The 21,960-nt window shown below is 44.0% G+C and overlaps 2 protein-coding genes across 6 annotated transcripts in view; both read left to right on the forward strand.

The window, feature by feature from the left end:
• Positions 1-21,960, forward strand: part of PLA1A (phospholipase A1 member A) — a 74,042-nt gene that overhangs the window by 32,604 nt on the left and 19,478 nt on the right. The window contains exons 7-12 of one of the 5 annotated variants that reach the window (XM_080654920.1): positions 748-915; positions 2,328-2,417; positions 5,927-6,035; positions 13,413-13,577; positions 14,159-14,202; positions 15,206-16,406. In XM_080654920.1, the coding sequence (XP_080511046.1) occupies positions 748-915; positions 2,328-2,417; positions 5,927-6,035; positions 13,413-13,577; positions 14,159-14,202; positions 15,206-15,222 (593 nt within the window). In that variant the 3' untranslated portion in view covers positions 15,223-16,406. Of the gene's footprint in view, positions 1-747; positions 916-2,327; positions 2,418-5,926; positions 6,040-12,343; positions 12,499-13,412; positions 13,578-14,158; positions 14,576-15,205; positions 16,407-21,960 lie in introns of those variants that run through there. The other 4 variants (XM_080654921.1, XM_080654918.1, XM_080654922.1 and 1 more) reach the window with 4 other exon arrangements.
• Positions 10,423-12,313, forward strand: LOC308242624 (melanoma inhibitory activity protein 2-like; the record flags this gene model as incomplete). The annotated part of the gene is made up of 2 exons (XM_080657068.1): positions 10,423-12,196; positions 12,273-12,313. 2 exons carry the CDS (start codon positions 10,423-10,425, stop codon positions 12,311-12,313), a joined length of 1,815 nt encoding a protein of 604 aa, XP_080513194.1.

Consider the following 21,960-nt stretch of genomic DNA (forward strand, 5'->3'; position numbering starts at 1 on the left):
ATCCCAACTGGGGGCAGGGCGGGGTGGGGGATCAACACACAGCTCAAACTTGGTTGCTGATTTCAGGGTTGGGGGTGGTGGTGTCCCAAGGTGAAGGGAGAGTTTGAAGATGCCTGAACCCTGAAATTTTGGCTCACTACAGACCTCTTAGCCCCAGCCAATTCATCTAATATGAGTTATTGCAAAATTTTAAATAGTAAACAAAAACAATAACAAGAAAACCAAGTTTTTGGTAAATTGGTACATTTGGCAAAGTGAGCATATCAGTCAGTTGGCCAGGTGAACCCAGCACATTGGTTCAGAGGTTGACTATGAACTGCTTGCTACTGACTCCTTCGATAGTCTTGTTATTGGGTTGGGTTTAATGAGATTGTAATTTTTTGTAAAAAATGGGTTGTGTGAGTGATGATGAAGGTAAAATGTGCAGTCAAGATATCCATTTTGAGAAGTGGGATTAGAATTGCCAAGTCTGTATGCTCTCATTTTCTAAAAGAGAATTAGCATGATCACAGAAGAATGGGTCTCAAATTCAGCAATTTTCTCCATAGATTAAGCATAGGTATCTTTGTAAAATGAAAATGAAAAGAAACCATGTCTATTCATATTATTTAAATGTGGCTCAGGGGGCACCCTGTGTATCTATAGCCTGCTGGAATAGAAAATTCAATAGAGTTATGGTAAGTAGCATGAGGGAATTTCCCTTTGCCTCTAACTGAAAATGTGGTTGTGTTTCTTTCCCCTGTTCAGGCTATAGTTATCTGATCTGTGATCATATGAGGGCTGTGGACCTCTACATCAGCGCCCTGGAGAATCTCTGTCCTCTGATGGCCTTTCCCTGTGCTAGCTACAAGGCCTTCCTTGCTGGACACTGTCTGGATTGTTTTAATCCTTTTCTGCTTTCCTGTCCAAGGATTGGTAAATGCTACCTCTTTGTTTCCTTTGACAATTTGGGGGAAGTTCAAGTATTGCTAGTTGTCACCACTTTAAGTCCTGATCTATGGTCAAGAAATCTACCCAACTGTGATAAAGAAAATGTAATCGATGGGGTGTTTAGCTTCTTCTAACCTGGAGGATGACATTTGGCCCTGTGTCCCATCCCTCACTCTCTATATTGCTGCCCGATGCCATACTCACCCTGCACACACCCTTCACATACACACAGCCCCTTCCCTGCAGGACCAGCCTCATGATGCTCTCTAGAAACATTGCTATATTCCAGAGCCTCTGACTCCACTTGCAAACTGGATGCTTGATAAAGGTCTTTTTAGTTGGTCCAGCCATTCTTGAACTCCTGGTAGTCCCTAAATAAAGGTGCTTTGGGGAAGTCCCCAAGATTGGCACACATGGCCCACTTTAAAGGTGTGAGGCTGTAGTGGCCATGTGCCAGCTGGAGGGGCGTCTAATTGCTGGCCGGCTCAGGCACATTTCTGAATGATCTAGGCCAGTCTGAGGAGAAGGGCTCAGGAAAGACTGAGGGATCTGGTGTTGACTCACCTGTGCAGATCATTACTGGAAACATCTTGGGGTTATCTATCCAGAATGAAGGGCTCCAGGAAAAACTCTGGGAAATGTAAGTGGTTCCTTCCACCCCGTGCCGCCGCCCCCCTCTGCTCTCTCCCATTTCCCACCCCTGGCTTCCACTCAGAGCTACAACAGCCTGGCATTGCTCACATGAATGAAATTGATTTCATGTTGACAAAATAGTAAAGTAGGGCTAGCTTCCCACAATAAAGCAAATCAACATTATGGCCTACTTGTTGGGCATATGTCATGATTTCCCTCAGATGTGACAGACAGGCTGGTGTAACAACCACTTCTCTCACAACAGCCTCATCTCTCACTACACTTTCACTGACATGGAACACCCCGGGGATGCTAACTACTGTACTCCCAAGAGCATTGTATGTTTCCTTACTCTTTGTGCCTTTGTTGGAACTGTACTCTTGGCCTAGAATGCCCTTCCCAACTTGTCAACCACTATTCAGGTCAAACACTTCCTGTGTTCCTACTACATAGGAGGTAAATGCCATTAAACAACTGTCATGTAGATTGTTTTACAAGTTGGAGACATAATTTCAAATTGCTTAGAAATACTTCCTGAGAATGGGCCAGGTGATCTAAACTTCCTGTTTACTTGTGTGTTTATCCCCAGCTGGTCTGAGTTGCATGTATCCTGGGACTCACCATAGGGCATGGCATGTAATGACCATGCAGTGTGGTTGTTTGTAGAATGAATGGGTGCATGAATTAATCAATATGTGGCTGGGTGCCATGGACCCTGAAATGGCCGTCTCAGGACTCTGCTGTCTTTGTGTCTTGACTTCCAGGGCTGGTGGAACAAGGTGGTGTCAAGATAGAGCCACTTCCCAAGGAAGTGAGAGTCTACCTCCTGACCACGTCCAAGGCTCCATACTGTGGTGAGTTGGGGGGAAACATGCATGGCTCAGCTCTGCCAGTGTGCTGTCCAGCAGAGTCCAGGGCTCTGGCTTGGGCTGTGTCCAGCCCAGCGTGGTAGCCAAGGTGGGAGGTGAAGGACTGGGGCAAAGATGTCATGGGAGGGGTGGGGCACAGCCACTACTGGTCTCAGATAGAACTGGAACTATCAGAGCCAGTTTAACCTATTACTTTACTAAGGATGAGGACTTGGGAGCATCTTCCTGTTTATATACTGATCCTAGTCCCCCCCTCAGATCTCCCCAAATCTGCCCCTCCAGTGTGGCCTCTCTCTAGAGTGGTATTTGAATGGACTTCTGGCTTCCTCCTTTCTGCATACTTTTTTACCCCCTCCTTGATGCCCATTCATACATCCCAACTGTTCACCGTTGCTTCTAATGTTAGCATTTCATTGAAGCTAAGGTGCAGTGATTATAAAGATGTTAAGTGTGAGAGAAAAGTGTGCCTTAGAATCTATGAACTACATTGTAGGCCGAAACATCATCTTTCCCTATATGATTTGCATCTTAACTAGGGTGACTCTACTTCCTGGTTTGTGTTTGTTATCCTGGGATCTTGTCTGGTTTATTGTATGCGCAGAACAGAAGTAGGCTGGGTTAGGATGATAAATTATATGGCCAAGCTAATTCTAACTGATTTTCTGATCAACTGTGTATGGTTGCTGGAGGGATCTTTGTGGCCATACCTTACTGGTACTAGAAGGTCTGGTGCAGTGTGATAGGGAGATCAAAGTTCAGACTCTGTGGTCTTACAGACCAGGATCTGAATCTCAGCTTCTCCACTCACCAGCTGTGTGACCAGGAGCAAGTTACTTAACCTTTCTGAACTGCTATATCCTTATGTAGAAAGTGGGAACAATAATTGTACTGTACCTACTTTGAAGAACCAATTATACAAATAAAATAGTATACAGAAAGTTAGTAGGTCAGTGACTAGAACCTGATAATTAATAATTCCCTTCCTTTTATCAATCAGACAATTTGGGAAAGTAGATGCAGGTGTTTCCAATTTCATGCCAGAGGGAATTCATAGCTCCCTCTTAGGAACAAAGAGGGTTACAAGAGTTAACTGTGGGCTTTTCACATGTATCAGCTCCCTTGATAACCCAACTCTGAGAGGTAGGTGTGAGGAAAGGGAGGCTCTGAAAGACTGAGTGATTGCCCAAGGCTACATAGCTGGGTGAAAAAGTCAGGATTCAACTCTAGGCCTTCTGACTCCAAATTCTATACTCTTCATATGCCACCTGCCTTCACACCTGCTTCTTTGCTCCTCTTCTGAGAACCTGCTCTTTGCAGCCGTATTTCTCAGCTACTCATCTGTCCTCAGCACCCCTTGGAGATCAGCCTGAAGGAGGATGCTTAGTCCAGCAGTGGAAGCAGTGCTGTGGGGAGCAGACGTCCAGTTCTATTTCCCAGGCAGCTTCCAGGCCACCTGAACTGGCTCCTCCCTGTCTGCACAGGGAGCACATGGAGATTACAGGCATTTGAAGATCCCTACTGAGGCAGATTCATGTAGCCATAATTTTTCTGTTTTAAATTTGTTGTGAGACCTCCTCCCAATGCCCCCAGAAGCATGGTCCTGTCTGTTCAGGAACAACTGTTTGCCTTTGTGCTTTGAGGCTTCTGTTCTGAGTGTTCAAGCTGGGACCTTCCATGCCCTCGGGGTATAGCCTTCCACCTGGTAGTGCAGGTGGTGCTGGCAGCTGGCAGCTCCCTGTTCTCACCTACTCCCAGGCCATCATGGCACCGGGGCGGGCTCAGAAGTGCTGACCAGGACAGGGATTACCCTATACTCCTGCCAGGCATGCACCAGCATGGCAGAAAATCTTCTCTAGATAAGATTAAATGAGGTGATAGAGAAGAACCTTTTCTCTATTACCTAATTCTCATCATGTTCTATGAGGTGATGCTGGAGTTATTGTTTTTAAAAAATATATTTTATTGATTTTTTACAGAGAGGAAGGGAGAGGGATAGAGAGTTAGAAACATCTATCAGCTGCCTCCTGCACACTCCCTACTGGGGATGTGCCTGCAAGGTACATGCCCTTGACCGGAATCGAACCTTGGACCCTTCAGTCTGCAGGCCGATGCTCTATCCACTGAGCCAAACCAGTTAGAGCATGGAGATATTGTTTACAGATGAAGGAACTGAAACACAGAGAGGTTCAGTGACAGACAAGGCAACACAGCGGGGAAGCAGCAGGGCCGGGCCTTGTATTCAGGTCTCTTGACCAACTGTCCAGGGCTCTGTGTGCTGCTTCCCATGTCATGCTCCTGTGCAAATTGGTTCCCACTGACCCAACGTTAGCAGACCTGGTCCTCCTGGGCCTTCCAGATAATGTAGAGCAGGGAGAAGCAGAACCTTAGGAAACTTCCTTGATCAATGATAACTTCTGGCAAAGTGGTATAATTAAATTCCTAAGGCTCATGTAAGTTAGCTTTTATTTTTTCACATCACAATGATCCACTTCAGTTCAACCTTGTCCATCACCATAACAATCTACATCCCATAGTAAACAAATGAGAAAGAGAGATGGCAGGGGTGTAGCACTTTCTTGGGTGGGGTGGGGCATATAGTGCTATCTTTTCTTCTGGTGAGTTCTTGGCATCTTGGCGTCTCTCCTGAGTCCTGTCACTAACCCCATGAGCCTGGAGGGACCAGAGGCAGGGGGAAGGGGAAGGACTGCTTCTCCAGGTACTAGTATGTCCCAATCACCAAAGGAGTCTGTGAAAATGCTTCAAGACCAAAGTTAATACAAAATGCCACCAGATGGGCCTACCTCTTAATAAGAAAATAGTGGGGTGTCAGGGAGGCTGCACTCCTTAACCTCTCTTGCCAGAGGGACAGCAGGTTCCAGCAGGTTCAGTGACTTAGACAGGGGTATTGCCGTGAGCCAGGCATCTCACACAGTCCGTGTCGATGACACCAGCTTTGAGAGCCCCCATGTCCATGCTGCCTGGGAGGGTGGAGATGCCACAGGGAGGGCAATAGTCATCTCCTGCACACAGTGTGCTCCCCGACACTGTGTGTATGTATGGTGGGCTTGGAGAGGGATGTTACTATATTTGCGATTTAATTATTTAGTGTAAGAGATATCCTTTTTGGTTCTTTTAAAATCACTCTACCAGATAACGTCACCAAACAGAGCAGAGTGGGACATTCTAGCATTACAAGTAATAATAAAAACTAACATGGATTGAACGCTTCTGAGGCACAGGCACTGTCTATGGACTTTATATGTAGTCACTCATTTAATTCTCATTGAAACCTGTGAGGGATCTATTTTATTTTCCTCAATTTACACTTGAAGAAGCTGAGGATCTGCAGTGACAGGTAATCTGCTCCAGGTCACACAGCTACGAAGAGGTAGGGCTGAGATTTCTAATCGAACTGCTGTGCTCTCCCGGGGGCTTTTTGGGCACTGCACCCACCAACCTCTAGCTCACTTGTCTGCTCTACTTTGGTTTCCTAGCGCATCACAGCCTTGTGGAGTTTAACTTGCAGGAGCCAAGAAACAAGGACACCCATATCGTGGTCACCTTCTTTAGCAGCAATGTCACCTCCTCAGTCAAGATCACCATGTAAGTAAGTGTCCCTCACGGCTGGCCTCTCTCCTTAGGACATAGTTTTATTTTACACACACACACACACACACACACACACACACACATCCCAGGACAGGCACTGTGTCATCATTGGTGAGTGAGCCGAGTGAGCCGAGCACACTGGGCTGGGGCTGGGGGTGAGGGCAGAATCTACCACAGACACAGACACACAACTGTCTCAAGTTCAGGGTCAGTACTGGGTTCAAGCATATTGCATTCAGACAAGAGCAGATGAGGCAGGCAGGCAGCAGTGATGGGGTGTCCCAACAGGTGGTAAAAACATAGAAATTGTGTCCCTGATAGGAAGCAGTGCTCAGGTATCCAGGAAGGGGGCATCAGGGACGTCAAAAGTAGGAGGGCTTCAGCCATGAGGAAGGGCAGGCCACAGCCTGGGAAGCACCCACTCCTGAGCAGGGGAGCAGCACTGGGTGAGTTACCAGAACAGAACTACAAGCATTGTCCGGTAGCAAATGAATGCAAGGGGATGGCCAGCAGGCTTGATGCTGGGTGGTGCCAGTTACTGGAATGAGGCTGAGCATTTCCTTCCTTGTCGCACCTGGGCCTAGCAGCTGGTTGGGACCAGGCTCGAGATGGGAGAGCAGAGGACCTCAACTGTAGGACATCACAAGCCAGGCAGGGAAAAGGACCTCAGCAGTGCATGCTTCTTCAAAAAGCAATTGGTTGGTTACTCACAAACTAGTAAAACACTCACTAATCAGATAAAACAGCATTTCAGTTAGGGTCCAGTCTGGGAACCAGAACCCAAGCCAGGTAGTCCAATAGAAGGGATTTAACTCAGGGAACTAATTATGAATGTGTTGGGAGAGCTGAAAACCCAAAAGGATGGGAGGCAATGCAGAAATCAGCCACAGGAGGAGCCATCCCACCCCAGGGCTAGAGGGACAAAGGGCGGTGTTGGCAGAGCACAGAACAGAGCTATATTCTCCCTGGAACCTGCTGGCAGAGGAGCCTGAGATATATGGTTTGCAGGAGAATGGAAAACAACCAGTGTGCACACATAGAAGTGCACAACTGTCAACAAGGGCAGGTGCTATGCCAACATGTAAGGTGACACCTGACCAAGTGTGAGGACATGATATTTGAGTAGAGATTTTATTTTATTTTATTTTATTGATTTCAGAGAGGAAGGGAAAGGGAGACATAGAAACATCAATGATCAGATACAATCATTGATTGGCTGCCTCCTGCATGCCCCACACTGGGGATTAAGCCTGCAACCCCGGCATGTGCCTTGACCGGAAATCGAACTGGGGCCCTTCAGTCCGCAGGCCAACACTCTATCCCCTGAGCCAAACCAGCTAGGGCTGAGTAGAGATTTAAGATTCTTAGGAGTTGCTCAGGTCAGGGGTTACTGAGACTATGACCCTGGGAGGGGAAGCAGGGGGCCAAAGCCCCATGTGAGGAGGCTGGAAGGGCAAGTCAGGACTACTCCAAGCAAGGCCCTGAAGGACAGCTTAGAGATTTTGGTTTTATCCTGAGATCCAGGTTGGGGAGCCACTGGGAGTTTTAAATAGGAGTGTGACCAGATCAGTTTTGGGTTTGAAAACATTTCTCAGGCTGCAGGGCTGCACATTAACTGTGCTTTCAGGGAAGACAAGTCTCTGCTGGAAAGAGCAGGAGGACTTCTCGGCTCCCAAACAGCCTGGGACAGCAAGAGTACAGCTCACCAAGGCCGCACCATGAACAGGGCAGGCAGTCAGGACCCCAACCAGATCTCCAGGTGCCTAGCTGAGCCCTGTAGATTGTAGCTTTTCTTCTTCAGATCACTTCAAAGGTGTGTTCCTTCTAGAAGGGTGTTTTCATTACCTCTCCAGCCCATTGGTAGTCCAATAGAAGGGATTTAACTCTGTGACAGTGACACACAACTCTGGCTGCACATTAGAATCACCTGGAGAGCTTTGAAAAATACTGCCACTAAGCTCCACCCCAGAACAATCTGAGCAGAATCTCTGGGCATTGCCGCAATAGCTATACTTTTTTTTTTTTTTTAAATAACCTTTTATTTTTCAATTACAGTTGTCGTACAATATTATATTAGTTTCAGGTGTGCAAACCAATGAGATTTGACATTTATATAATTACGAAGTGATCAGCCCGATAAATCTAGTACCCACCGGACACCACACATAGGTATTACAGTATTATTGACTACCTTCCAACAGGCATACTTTTAAAGCACAGATGGGAACGCCCGGCCCACTAGTAGTATAAGGCCCGGGAAATCATTTGATCTGGCCCTGCCAAGGCATTAGGGGTGAGTTAGTTAAATGTTTGACCAAGTATAGCAGGATGATTGTTAAGTTGATAATTTTGTAAGGCCCAAGAATGATGTTATAAATATCCAAATGGCCCCTGGCAGAAAAAGGGTTCCCCAACCCTGTTTTAAAGACTCCCTGAATGATTCGAATGGACATTCACAGACTCCTTCCCTCTCTCAAGAGACTGGTATTACTCTTTTGAAAAAGGCTCTCAACATGAGTACCTTAAATTCCTTGGTGTTTTTGTTTTCTTGCAGAACAGAAATTGAAAAAAAGGTGGGGGGAGGGGGCTTGTGGGTGGTCTTTCCCCAACTTTCTGTAATTTTGTGAAACCCCCAAATTTCCTTCTAATTAGAGAATTTACCCGGGCCTAGTCTCCAGCCACTCACAGCGTCCTTCATACTCCTAGTTTGCAAGCTCCTCCATCCAAGCAGCTTCTTCTGGTGAACATTAAATATTTCAAAAACCCTCCCCACATGTAATATAACAGGAACAGCTTTTATACAAAATTATACTGGATCTTCCTCAAGAGGGAAGAACAAATTAAACGACTAACCCTGGGTTAAAAAAATACATAAAGAAGACATTTCATCTCTGTGGAGGCCAGAAACGAAAACGAAACCTTGCTGCTGAGCCAGGCCCGGCCTCACCCACCTGCCGGAGAGCCCAGGCAGGACTGGAAAGGCAACGCGACCAGGGCACAGGAGGCAACCTGGAGCCCTCCTGGCTCTGCGGGCTGGGCCTGGCCGGTGCCAAGCCTGTCCTGCTTGGCAGGCGTCTTCTCCACGCGGAGTCTTGCTTTTGTCTAGAGCCCTGTGGCCCTTTCTGGAGCGCTTCTCTAGGTTGATCACTTCATACTCCTTTCTCCATTTTTGTCTTAGGACACGAGTCCAAAGTGGTGCCTGAATCTTGCAAACGGGTCGCGGGAATCAGGGGCAAGGCCAAGGGGGCGGGTCGGGAGAGTCCTGGATCCTGTTTTCACTCCGAGCCTCCGGGACTTCGTCAACACCAGCACACCCTGTGCTTCAAGCTCACGGCTGGAGGCTGTCGGGAGAGCAGGGTTCACACCTGAATCTCACCCCAGCTCTGTCTAATTTCCAGACCTGATTTTAGTTTGTTTCTTCCCACCCACACATTCATACTTCGTCTAAAATAGAGCAGTCCTCGCATTTTCTAACTGCAATGACAGCGGGCTGCCGTGGAGTGCACAGAGGCTCTTGGGGGGCTGCGAGAGGAAAGCGCCCGGATTGGGGCTGAGATCCAGGGGAAGCCTCACTGCCCACGGCCACAGATGAGGGAGGGGAGTCCTGGGCCAAAGCCTTCGTCATCTCACTGAGCGGCCCCCACCACAGCTAGATGCCTGAGCCCGAATCCCAATTTCTCAGGCCCAAGCCCCTGGACTTCCAAAGGCGGGTGGCTTCGCCAGGGAGGGCGCCAGCCCCTTTAATTAAGAGCGCGCTCCCAGGACGCGTCTAGGAATCTCCCGCGAAGAAGGAGGGGAATTTCACTGCGTCCCGCGTCCCCGCGTCCCCGCCTGGCCCAAACCAAAACGAGGGGGGGGGGGTGGGGAGGGGAGGGGAGGGCACGGCGCAGGCTCTTGCGGGATGGGCTTGGGCCTTTGGATCATCGGAGCGCAAAGCCTAAGTAGCAGCCGAGACGCCTCAGCGGGCAGCGTGGCGCCATGGAGGAGCCCAGGAGGCCTGTGGGCGCCGTTCCCCCCCTCCCCGGTACCCCCCTGCAGTCGGCTCCGCAGTGGTCCGGTCCGGTTGACGTGCGGAAGCTTCGCATTCTCTGCTGTTGATTGTGGCTCAGCCAGGCCTTGGTTAGGCCTGTGAGCCCAAGGCAGCCCTGGCGCCATAGAGGAGCCCGGGACTGCCTCTCCACCCCCCTCTCCACCCACTTGGGGCTAGGCCTGGCAAAGCTAGGCAGGGCTAGGCAGCACTGCCGAAGATATGAGAAAAAACACACACCCATAATCCCTATGGTTTTCTATGGGAATTGCTGATATGTGCAGCCACTGTTGGATTTTTTTTTTTTTTTTCTGTTTATGTGGATAAATTCTTTTTGGATTAGAAGCCGGCTTTATGTGGAAAGAGAAAAAGCATGCTATAGAACTTTCTACACTAATGGAAGAAAACTGTAAACTACTTGAAAAATGTAGCCTCCTACAAAAAGAGTGTGAAGGCTTCCAGTCATTAAAGGATTCCAGCTTTGAGGAGGAGCTGACAGAAACTCAAAGTTTGGAGTCAATTTGTGAAAAGCTGAACAGTTCCAAATCTGAATTTGAGGATGAAATACTCTTTCTAGCAAAAGAGTTAAAGGAAGAGAAATCCGAACAAGATGAATTGGTGGTAGATATTTCCAAAAGGATACAGTCCTTAGAAGATGAATCAAAATTACTCAAATCACAAGTAGCTGAAGCCAAAACAACCTTCAAAATATTTCAAATGAATGAAGAACGACTTAAGATAGCTATAAAAGATACCTTGAGTGAAAATTCCCAACTTCAGGAAAGCCAGAAACAGCTTTTACAAGAAGCTGAAGAATGGAAAGAACAAGTAAGTGAACTTAATGAACAGAAAATAACATTTGTAGACTCCAAAGTATATGCAAAACAAATTTTATGTGACAAAGAAAATCAGATCAAATCTCTGACTGAATACTTGCTAAAGATGCAAGATTGGACTGCAGTGCTTGGAGAAGACGTAAGGGATGATAACTTGGAATTGGAAATGAGTGATTCAGAAAATAGTGTGCTCTTAGATAATCAACCAAAAGGAGATTTGAAGAAGATGATTCATACTGCTAAGTTAAAGGCTTATTTAAAAACCCTAGAAGGAGAAAGAAACCAAATATACACCCAATTAACTGAAGTAGATAAAACAAAGGAAGAGCTTATAGAGTGTATTAAAAATCTCCAGGCTGAACACACATCTTTGCAGTCAGAAAATGAACATCTTGAAAATGAGAATCAAAAGCTTCAGCACAAACTTAAGGTAATGACTGAACTGTATCAAGAAAATGAAATGATACTTAACAGGAAGTTAACAGTAGAAGAAAATTACCAGCTAGAGAAAGAGGAAGAACGCTCTAAAGGAGATGAAAAGATCACACATGCAACCGAAGATCTGGAGACCTATAGAATTAGAGCCAAAGATCTTGAGGAAGAATTAGAGAGAACCATTCATTCTTATCAAGGGCAGATTATTTCCCATGAAAAAAAAGCCTATGATAATTGGTTGGCAGCTTGGACTGCTGAAAGAAATCTCAGTGATTTAAAGAAAGAAAATTCTTACCTCAGACAAAAATTAACAGAAACAGAGCTTAAATTTGAACTTTTAGAAAAAGATCTGTATGCACTTGATTCTCCAAATACAGCATTTGGCAGAGAGCAATCCCCATATGGTCTGTCACCATTGAGTGGACCTTCATCTGAAACAAGAGCTTTTCTCTCCCTTCCAACTTTGTTGGAGGGCCCACTCAGACTCTCACCTTTGCTTCCAGGGCGAAGGAGGAGAGACTTAAGAGGCCCAGGGAATCCTCAGGACCATCAGATTACTAATGAAAGAGGAGAATCAAGCTCTGATAAGTTAACTCATCCTCACAGGGAACCTTCTGATACTGGGTCCCTTTCATCTCCTTGGGAACAGGATCATAGGATGATAATTCCTTCATCAGGCCAACCTTATCCTGATCTAGCTCTTCCTCTACATAGGCAAGAAAGATTTTATTCTAATATTGGTAGACCATCTGGACCAGCAGAACACAGAAGTTTTAATATGCCATCATTAGATAAAGCAGATGGGTCAATGTCTTCCAAAATGGAATCCAGTGGAAATGATAGCAAAGATGATCTTGGTAATTTAAATATGCCTGATTCATCTCTCCCCACCAAAAGTGAAGCAACTGGCCCTGGCTTTGTTCCTCCAATCAGAGGTCCATTGTTTCCAATGGATGCAAGGGGCACCTACATGAGACGAGGTCCTCCTTTTTCTCTACTTCCAGGAAGCATGTATGGAGCTTCCTGTGATTATTTTCTTCCAAGGGACTTTTCCGGCCCACCACCTCCTCCATTTGCAATGAGAAATGTCTATTCATCAAGAGCTTTTCCTCATTATCTTCCCCCAAGAGCTGGATTTTACCACCACATCCTGAAAGAAGTAAGTACCAATCAGGGTCGAGTCTGCCTTCAAGTGAGCCTACTACTGAATGAACAACCAGAAACACAAGAGTCTTGGCAATAGTTTTGGTTTCCAAAAGTAATTTTGACTTCTTCCATTTTCAGTTTAAGTAACAGCTGTTACTAAAGTGATTATACTTATGCTCAAATTGGAGCTTAATGGATTACATTCTCAGGATAGTGTTTTATAAATAAAGATTATTTAAATATGAATCTATTTCTATTTTATTTTATTCTACATAATGTAATTATTTTAATTTGATTAACAAATTCACTATCACATAAACAATAATGTGAGTTTCCTATATGTGATCTTGTAGTTGGGGATGTTTTAAACTCCAAAGTCTATGTCTTTATGCCAAGAACTGTATTTCCTATTGTTATAGACAAATGTGAAAATAACTTCATGATTAATTAATTAAATTTTAATTGATTTAAATATTTGTTTGGCATTGATTATAATAATAGAATCAGCTAGGTTTTTTTCATTAAAGAAAAAAAGAGTGTAGTAGTCCTCACACAAAATCCTTTGACTTGAATGCCCTAAAAGTGGGCTCTAATTCAAGACTGGTAAATCTGAAAGTTTAGATCTTTTCCAAATAGGAATCTAAGAATGAGGGACATTTTTCAGATGTGAAAATCCAAGGGCTACTACTTTGCTGCAGTGTCCACTTGTTTACTTAAAAAAAAAAGAACAAATATTTTTTTGAGTCATGTTCAAAACTGGGTATGGGCAGAAGGACTTGTTGTGGTGATACAAATGACCATGGTCCCCACCTACAAGGGGCTGACTCTTGTACATAACAGCTAACCAGTGCTACCAGCAGAACCTCATAAGGACCAAGGGAAGCAAGGTCAAAAGTGCTACATGATTACTCTCCCTTCCCCTTGTAGACCGAAACAGAAACTTCAGGGGAGAGGAGTCCTAGCTCACCCCACTCCTCAGTGCCAGATACACCAAGTGAATCTCAAGTTTCAGGCTTCTCGCCAGTTTTGGAGAAAAGACCGGACTACCATTGTTGGGAAATTCTGCACTGCTCCTTTGCCTGTCAATGACAAGTAAGCTGAGTATGCACCTACCCCAGACACACCCATAAGGACCAATCCTGATCTTAGATATGATGCTTGTTGAGGTTCTATCTCATCATAAGGGATTTGCTTCTTTGATGCATAGATGACAACAACCCAAGGTTTTCCTGACACACTTGCAGGGCTATCTTGGGTTGGGAATGTTAGGAAGCCAAAGAGGGTGAACTCTAAATCCTCATTCCCACTTCAATATAAGAAACCCCATTTTACCTGACCTACCTGTCTATCTATCTATCTCTATCTTATTTGGTTTCTATACAAGGTTTTATTGGAATAAAGATTCCTAATTGCATTTTTCCTCCTCCTTAGCATACACTGGTCACACTCATGGGTGTGGATTGAGACTCCCCATTCCCTTTACCCTGCCTCTAGCCTTTATATTATTAGTCCTACCATCCCGGACCTTTGGAGGACAGTAGGCTTCTATAGTAGACAATTGCAGACTTCTTTCACCTGACATCATTAAAACTCTTAGAGAGCTCTCAGCTCTCTCTCCTGACCAAAAAGAACCTGCCCTGAACATATACCTTCTTGTTGCTTTTCTCTTGCAGTAAAAAGACGGTCTGCTTACCTGAGCCAGTGAACTTACAAGCAGGTGTGACTATTTGTCGTGACCTCAAAATTACGTGTGTATAGTAAAAGCCTGGGCAGGATGTATCCCTGGATTGTAGGGATGGGGCGGGAGTGGGGCGGGAAGGGGTTTCAACTTATTCTAGGCCACTGCTACTAAGAATGAAGGAAAAACTCTTAGTTATTTCCCCCATAATTCATACCTTAGAAGGGAAAGATAGCTCATTTTATAGAGCTATCTTTATTTGCATGCCAATTTGAAGAGCCTTATATAAATTTCATTTCAGCTTTCCTACTCATACTTAAGAGCAATTACCCCACGTCCTTGTGCTCTGTACAATAGAAACATATACAGGAAAAATGCTTTTATAAAAAATAAAACTCCATGGAATATCTGAATTATTTATTGTTTTATTGGGATGGAATTCTGTTACCAAAAAAATGTGATTTATAGTCTGTGGGACTGGAGAACACAGTAGATGTTGAGTTCTCTGTGTTAAAATAGCAATTGGAAAGAAGAGCTTGGAACAAGAGAGGGGATGAAGGATGGGGCTGAAGATGCTGCCATCCACACCCCTTACCATCACCTTTTCTGGATACCTGGAAAGTTTGGGGGGGATCAGAGAGATCTTTGGAAAAATATAGGTAGATTTTCTTTGTGTCAGTGTTTCCCAAACTTTGATCTTTATAAATAATCTTGTATCAGCCACGGTCTAGCAAGAAGCAGATGGTGCACTCAAATTAGGTAATTTGAGGGGAATTTAATAAAAGGACTATATACAAAGGTGTTAGTGGGAAATGGGGAAACCACGCAGGATAGTGCAGCTGCAGGGCTAGCAGCAGTGGGAGCCGCTACTCCCCCTAGGTATAAGGAGGCAAGTGGAAGGAGCCCCAGAACCTGGAGCCAGCGTGGGCTGTGGGACCTTAGGTCAAGGGACACAGTCATCAGGCAGCAATATTGCAGGGAGGGAGCCAGGGAAACAGAGTCTCCAACCTCACTCTTCTTTCCTCCCTCATTCCCCTGCTAGTACTCCCCATTGAGTGACTCCAACTGGAAGCTGGAAGGCAAGAGGCACAGTGATGCGGCTCAGGAGGAAAAGCAGGGCAGAGAAGGGTAGAGAATGGATGGGTGGGAGTGGGGAACAGAGAGGTATGGCCCACACCTTCACCACTTTCTCCAGAGCTAGGTACGACCTGGATTCTTCTAAGCTTAATGGTTTCCTTTAAATCAGTTCTTTAAAAAATCATTTTAATCACTTTTAAGTGAACAACAATTCAGTGGTTTTAAGCATATTCGCAACATTGTTTTGCAATCCTCACCATGATTTATCTGAACTTTTCATCATCCCAAACTGAAACTCTGTACCCATTAAATAACTCTCCACTTGCCTACACCCAGCCTGTGATAACCAATATTCTACTTTCTGTCTCTACTAGAGGCCCGATGCATGAAATTCATGCAAGGGGCTCAGCCCTCACAGCTGTGGCTTCGTCCAGAACGTCATCCGGAAGGATGTCTGGAAGGACATCTGGAAAGTCATTTGGCTGTCTGGTCTAATTAGCATATTACGCTTTTATTATTATAGATGCATTCTACTATTCTAGGTACCTCCTACAATATCTGTCCCTTTGTGATTGGCTTACTTCATTTAGCATAATGTTTTCAATGTTTATCCTTGTTGTAGCATGTGTCAGAATTTTCTTCCTTTTTAAGGGTGACTAATATGCTATGTATGCATATACCACTAGGTTTTTCAAACTGACTATGCTGGACTGTGCAAAAAATAAAGCATGTATGTATTTAGTTTATTGATTCATCCATCATTGGGCATTTGAGTTGCTTCTGCCTTTTAGCTATTGTAAATAATGTTGCTATTTATATGGGTGTGCAAATGTAACCTACATAAATGGGCTTTGAAAGGAAACTGCTGATTTTCTGGTTCACTCTCCATAGTAAAGGCAGGGCAATTGATATAAGCAGCAGGCTATCATTGCTTCATTCAAGTCAATTCACCTACATCACCAGGAGAGAGCTCTGTCCAGGCTGTAGAAATGTAGCCAAAGGGACAGGTGATGCAATGTGAATACTGTTAATCTAAAAATAAAAGCCAAAGTGAGAGGCAGTAAGCATTTATTTGAGATCCAGGAGAATAGCTATCCAGGAAGCACTGACTCAGACAGAAACACAAATAGTGTTCCAATTAGGAGATGAAGCGAAGGGGTTTTATGAAAAAGGGAAGGGGAAAAATTACATGAACAGGAGGAAGGAATTTCCATAAATGCAGATGAGCTAACACAGTGATGCTAATTCTAAAGAATATTCTGTAGTCATAATGTCTGCTTTCTTGTCACATTTCCAAACAGTTGTTCAGGATATAATGTTGCTTTAGGCCCAGTCCAAAGGTTATTATCGTGTCCACTTTAACATTCCAAACGTTTGAGGAATAAGATGTGCAAAGCAGTTCCCTGGGATGGCAACTCCAACTCCATTTTAAAGTGATCCCATTGCTATTGCTTTTCACCACACTCACATACATGCTTTATTTTCTGCACAGTCCACCATAGTCAATTTGAAAAACCTAGATGTTCCCCAATATGCAGGCTTAGAGTTCTTTTTTCAAAACCAAAACCATCTCTTTTCTTACTCCCTCCCTTTACTCACCCAGGTTCCTGGCAAGAACCTCCCTAGAGAACTCTTACCCTGAGCTATATTAGGCTTCATTTTCTGTTTGCTCAGCTTCCTGTTATTGTAACACGGTTGCTACCTTATGAGACAATACTCAGTTTTCCCTGCTGCTTGTTGCTTCAAACTGTGTAAATGATGTTATGTTTCTGTGATCAAGATTATGTCCTGTGGTGCTGATGCTAATTGCTGATACACTGAGCTGACCTCATACTTTTCCATTTTGCGGTTGGGCACAGCCCTGTGTTTCTTGGCTAATACAGTCTTACTTTAAAGTGCTTTTTTTAAAAAAAAAATTTTTTTTTAATCCTCACCCGAGGATATTGATTTTGAGAGAGAGTGAAAGGAAGAAGGAAGGAGAGAGAGAGGGAGTGAAAGAGAGAAACATTGATGTGAGAGACATACATCAATGCTTGCCTCCCGCACACATCCCTGACCCAGGCTGAGGATCGAGCCTGCAACCAAGGTATGTGCCCTTGACTTGGAATCTAACCAAAGACTCTTTGGTTTGAGGGCCCACGCTCTAACCACTGGGCAATCAGCCAGGGCTTTAAAGCACTTGTAGACTATCTCACATGTTATTTAGTGCCCCATTAGAAACTTGAGATCATCACTGTAAATGATAAACCAGTTCCTCTTATCATAAATTAATCCTAAAAACAACTACAATGAGAACATAATAATGTTTAAACTTCCAACTAGATATTGTGGCTTGCTGAAGGCTTCATGCCCTAGGCCTGTTTTGCCCTTATAACAAAGGATTAGCAAGGATGAGGGAGGTGTCAAAAATTTATCAATGCCCAGGACTCTCTTCTATATGTAATCAGTGGGTTGAAAATTAAAATATGAATAGTAATTGCACCATAAGATTTAATGTTATTTAATGCTGGGTCTATGTGCTACCTTCAACCATCTTGCCCAGTGTCGGGTATATGGCCCTCACTTTCAGAAATGTGGCTAAGAAGGTGGGATGTTTGTGGGGTAAGGAAGAAGGGAAAGCTAACAGACGCAGTCACTGCTTGATAACATTGTATTTTTAGAAGGCCTTTTTAAAGCTTGTAACTCAGGGTTTGGATACTAGGATTCATTTAAAGCAGCTCATTGATTTCTTCTCAATCTTGGTCTTCATATTAATTTTTCCACCAAATTCACATCAGCTTACTCTCTATATATTTAACATTATAAAAGCAATACATGCTCATTTTCACAAGTCAACCTATAGACATATAGTCACCACAGCCCTGTGGTAATCAATGTTAATAGCTTGGTTTATGCCCTCCCACATTTCTCCATTTTAATACAAATATATACATACAAAGTTGTTTTTTGGTGTGTTTTTTTAAACAAAAATGAAATCATAGCACACATATTACTCTACACTTTTCTTTTGTTACATAACAATATATCATAAATATCTCTTCTGGTACTATCATACATAAGTCTAATTTATTCACTGGGTATTTAATATTCCACAGTACAGATATGCTATAATTTGGCCAACCATTTTTTTTTTTTGTGGTGCATATTAAGGTTGCTTTCATTTTTTAAAAACTACAAATGATGCTGCAATAAATATTTTTGTACATCTATTCTCATATCAGTGCCTTCATTTCTATGTGGTAGGTATCTTTGGTGAGAATTGCTAGGTCAACAAATATATCAAAAGGTTAGTAATGCACCCTGGCTGGGTAGCTCATTTGGTTAGAGTATCCTCCCGATACGACAAGGTTGCGGGTTCAATCCCTGGTCAGGTCACATGCAAGAATCAACCAACAAATGCATAAATAGCCCAGTTGGCATGGCTCAATGGTTAAGCATTGACCTCTGAACCAGGAGGTCACAGTTTGACTCCCGGTCAGGGCACATGCCTGGGTTGTGGGCTCAATCACCAGTGTGGGGAGTGTAGGAGGCAGCCAATCAATGATTCTCATCATTGATGTTTCTAACTTTTTCTTCCTCTCCCTTCCTCTCTGAAATAAAAACAAGCAAAACAAAAAAACAACAACAAATGCATAAATAACTGGAACAACAAATCGAGGTTTAGAAAAAAAGGTTAGTAATGCTGTAGATTACTTTCCAAAAATTCTATAATGATTCACGTACACTCTGTGACAATGGTTGAAAGAAATTGTTTCATTGCAATTATTTATTCCAGTATTATTCTCCCTAAGACAAGTAACCCAAATCCCCAAATCTCTTCTCTGGAGTTACCATGTGGTGTTCAGTTGATTCCAAGTTGGCTGACCAGTTACCCATTTGTGAAACTGGAATGTCCCTCTTTCCTTCAGAATTATAGTGGTCTAAGATTTTAGTACCTTTTAAAACTGGGCATTCATTCAGACACAGGAGTCTTTAGAGCACTGAAACTCCCTAGGGGTGAGCTATGATGAACTTTTAAAAATAAAGTCTTACTGTTTTTTTTAAGAATATATTTTTATTGATTTCAGAGAGGAAAGGAGAGGGAGAGAGAGAAATGTCAATGAGAGAGAATCATTGATTGGCTGCCTCTTACATGCCCCACACTGGGGATTGAGCCTGCAACCTGGGCATGTGCTTTGACCAGGAACCGAACTGTGACCTCTTGGTTTACAGGTCGAGGCTCAATCATTGAGCCCCGCCGGCCAGGCTTATTGTTTTTTATGATTGTAAAATGTCACTCATCTAAAACATTTCAGCCAATCCAGAGAGTTATAAAAAAAGTGAAAGCTAAAACTTCCTGAGCATTTAGCATGTGCCAGGTATATAAATTATCTTATGTAATCCAACAATTGCATGTATGACCTCATTTTACATATGAGAAAACTGAGGGACAGGGAAATTAAGCAACTTGCCCATGGTCACACAGCTAGCAATGGGTGAAAACAGGGAATATATATATAAATAAAGAAAGTGACATACTGCTCCCCCGAGTCTTTAACACATCTCTCACCTCCCTCTGGGCACACCAAGGCCTGGGATGACTGTCACAGCCCTGCCTCTACCCAGAGAAAGTTGGCTTCTTCCACTTAGAGGAGAGCTCAGAGGTGAGTCAACTATCCCAGTCTTGAGTCTTTCCATGCCCCCGTGAAAGTCAAGAAATCCTCTCGGACCTCAGTATTCACTCTCTCATTTATGAAACCACACTGTTTGCTTTATGTAGCCATTCAGCATCCTCACAGCAGCCCAAACTCAATCCATCCAAAATTAAATCAGCATCCCCCCAAAGTTGTTCCTCCTCTCCTTACAGTCATAGCCACCACCATCATCCAATATCCAGGCTTGAAGCCTAAGTCATCTTTGACAGAGACATCACTGTGCTCAAAAGAAATCAAGATGAGAGGGAGAGAGAAAGAGAGAGAGAGAGAGGAGAGGGATCAGTTTCCTCCCTCTCAATACCTGATTTAGACGCAAATACTCTGTCTCTCAGTTTCTTTAAAATGTGTCTATATCAGTCCCTTCTGTCTATTGCCTTGGATTCCTAGTAAGGTCCTGGATTTGGCACAAACCTCTGAATTGGTCTCTTTTTTCCAACTTCTGTCCACTCTAGTCCACTTGGTTTACCTGTGCCAGATAATTCTTTCTACAAACTCTTTTATGTATCATTTTATCACTCTAACATTGTCACTGGATTATCCTGATGTCCTTAGAACAAGGGCTTTCTTAACTTCTTAACCTGGAATTCAGGAATTTCTGTGTCTAGATCCTTGTCTTTCTTCCTGGATTTCTCTCTTACTCTTTCCCTAAAGAAATTCTTAGCCCCTGCTAGATTGATCTACTGTAATAATTATTACTGTGTTCTTTAAACAATGCTTACATTAGTCGTCAAGCCACAGAGTGTCAGGAGGGGAAACCAAAGTGCAGAAAGAAGAAGGGAATTGCCCAAAATCCAACAGCCACCAGAGAAAACCACAGCCACGCTCTCATTTATGTTGCTCTTAACCTGGGCTGCACTTTTATTGGATTTTAATAATTCTAAGTGACTTCTCATTACATGTGAGTGTGAGCTTTAATAAGTTTTTGAAGATAGACTAGGGATAGTGTTTATCTGGAAGTGAATTCCTGCTGCTGCCTTGAAGCTCTGGGTCTCTACCCAGGCCTAAGCAGGTTTTTTAGTTTTTTTTTTTTTTTTTTAAAATGTTTTTATTGATTTCAGAGAGAAAGAGAAAGGGAGAGGGAGAGAGAGAGAAAAAAAAAACATCAATGATAAGAGAGAATCATCGATTGGCTGCCTCCTGCACACCCCCACTGGGGATCGAGTCTACAACCTGGGCATGTGCCCTGACCTGGAATCAAACTGTGACCTCCTGGTTCATGGGTTGATGCTCAACCACTGAACCACACCAGCCAGGCAGATTCTTATTTTGGACAGAACAGAAGGGTAGAGATGATACAGAATTTACCAGGCGACCGGAAAACACACAACAGGTACTAAGAAGATTCAGTCAGGAAAAACCCTTTATTTGCAGATGTACTAGTACGGTGACTCAGGCTTTCCAAAGCCTGAGTGATGACTATGGATGAAGCTTTCCCTTTATACTCTTAGTTTCCTTGTCCCCGAAATATGGATCAGTCTTCCGGACTTTTCGCGGGCTTTGCAGCCCCTCATGAGTTGGGATGGGGGAAGTGAGATTACACTCAGAGGCTTGGCCTGTCTGGTGCCAGCACTGCCAACCCCCTCTGGTTCATGGTTTATGGCCTCTGTAAAACGGGAGTATTCCGGGAAGCAGGTTCTGCAAGGCAGGACAGGCATCACAGATAAGAATGGAGTTAATTATTGGCTAGCAAGAGTTTGTGTCAGAATGCAGGTTACTGGCACAGATTCAGATAGCTAGCCCCCACAAATGTCTTATTTTCCCTTTCAGAGAGTGGAAAGTGTGGGAACCCCTTTCACGTCCCGCGTGGTTCAGGGTTCCGGTTCAGGGTTCGGGTTCTGGAGAAGGCCGCACACAAATGAAAAGAGACTCGGAAAAGTATTAATTTGGAAATATTGGGGGCCAGGCGGGAGCCCAACTCTAGTGGAAGGACTACCCTTTGCTCTGGCCTTGCAATCCCTTTTATTGAGGCTATGGGATACGCCCATAACCTTTAGGCAGGAAATTCCAATAACAGAAATTTACATAG

This window comes from Plecotus auritus, assembly GCF_963455305.1.
Source record: "Plecotus auritus genome assembly, chromosome: 2".
Taxonomy (NCBI): Eukaryota; Metazoa; Chordata; class Mammalia; order Chiroptera; family Vespertilionidae; genus Plecotus; species Plecotus auritus.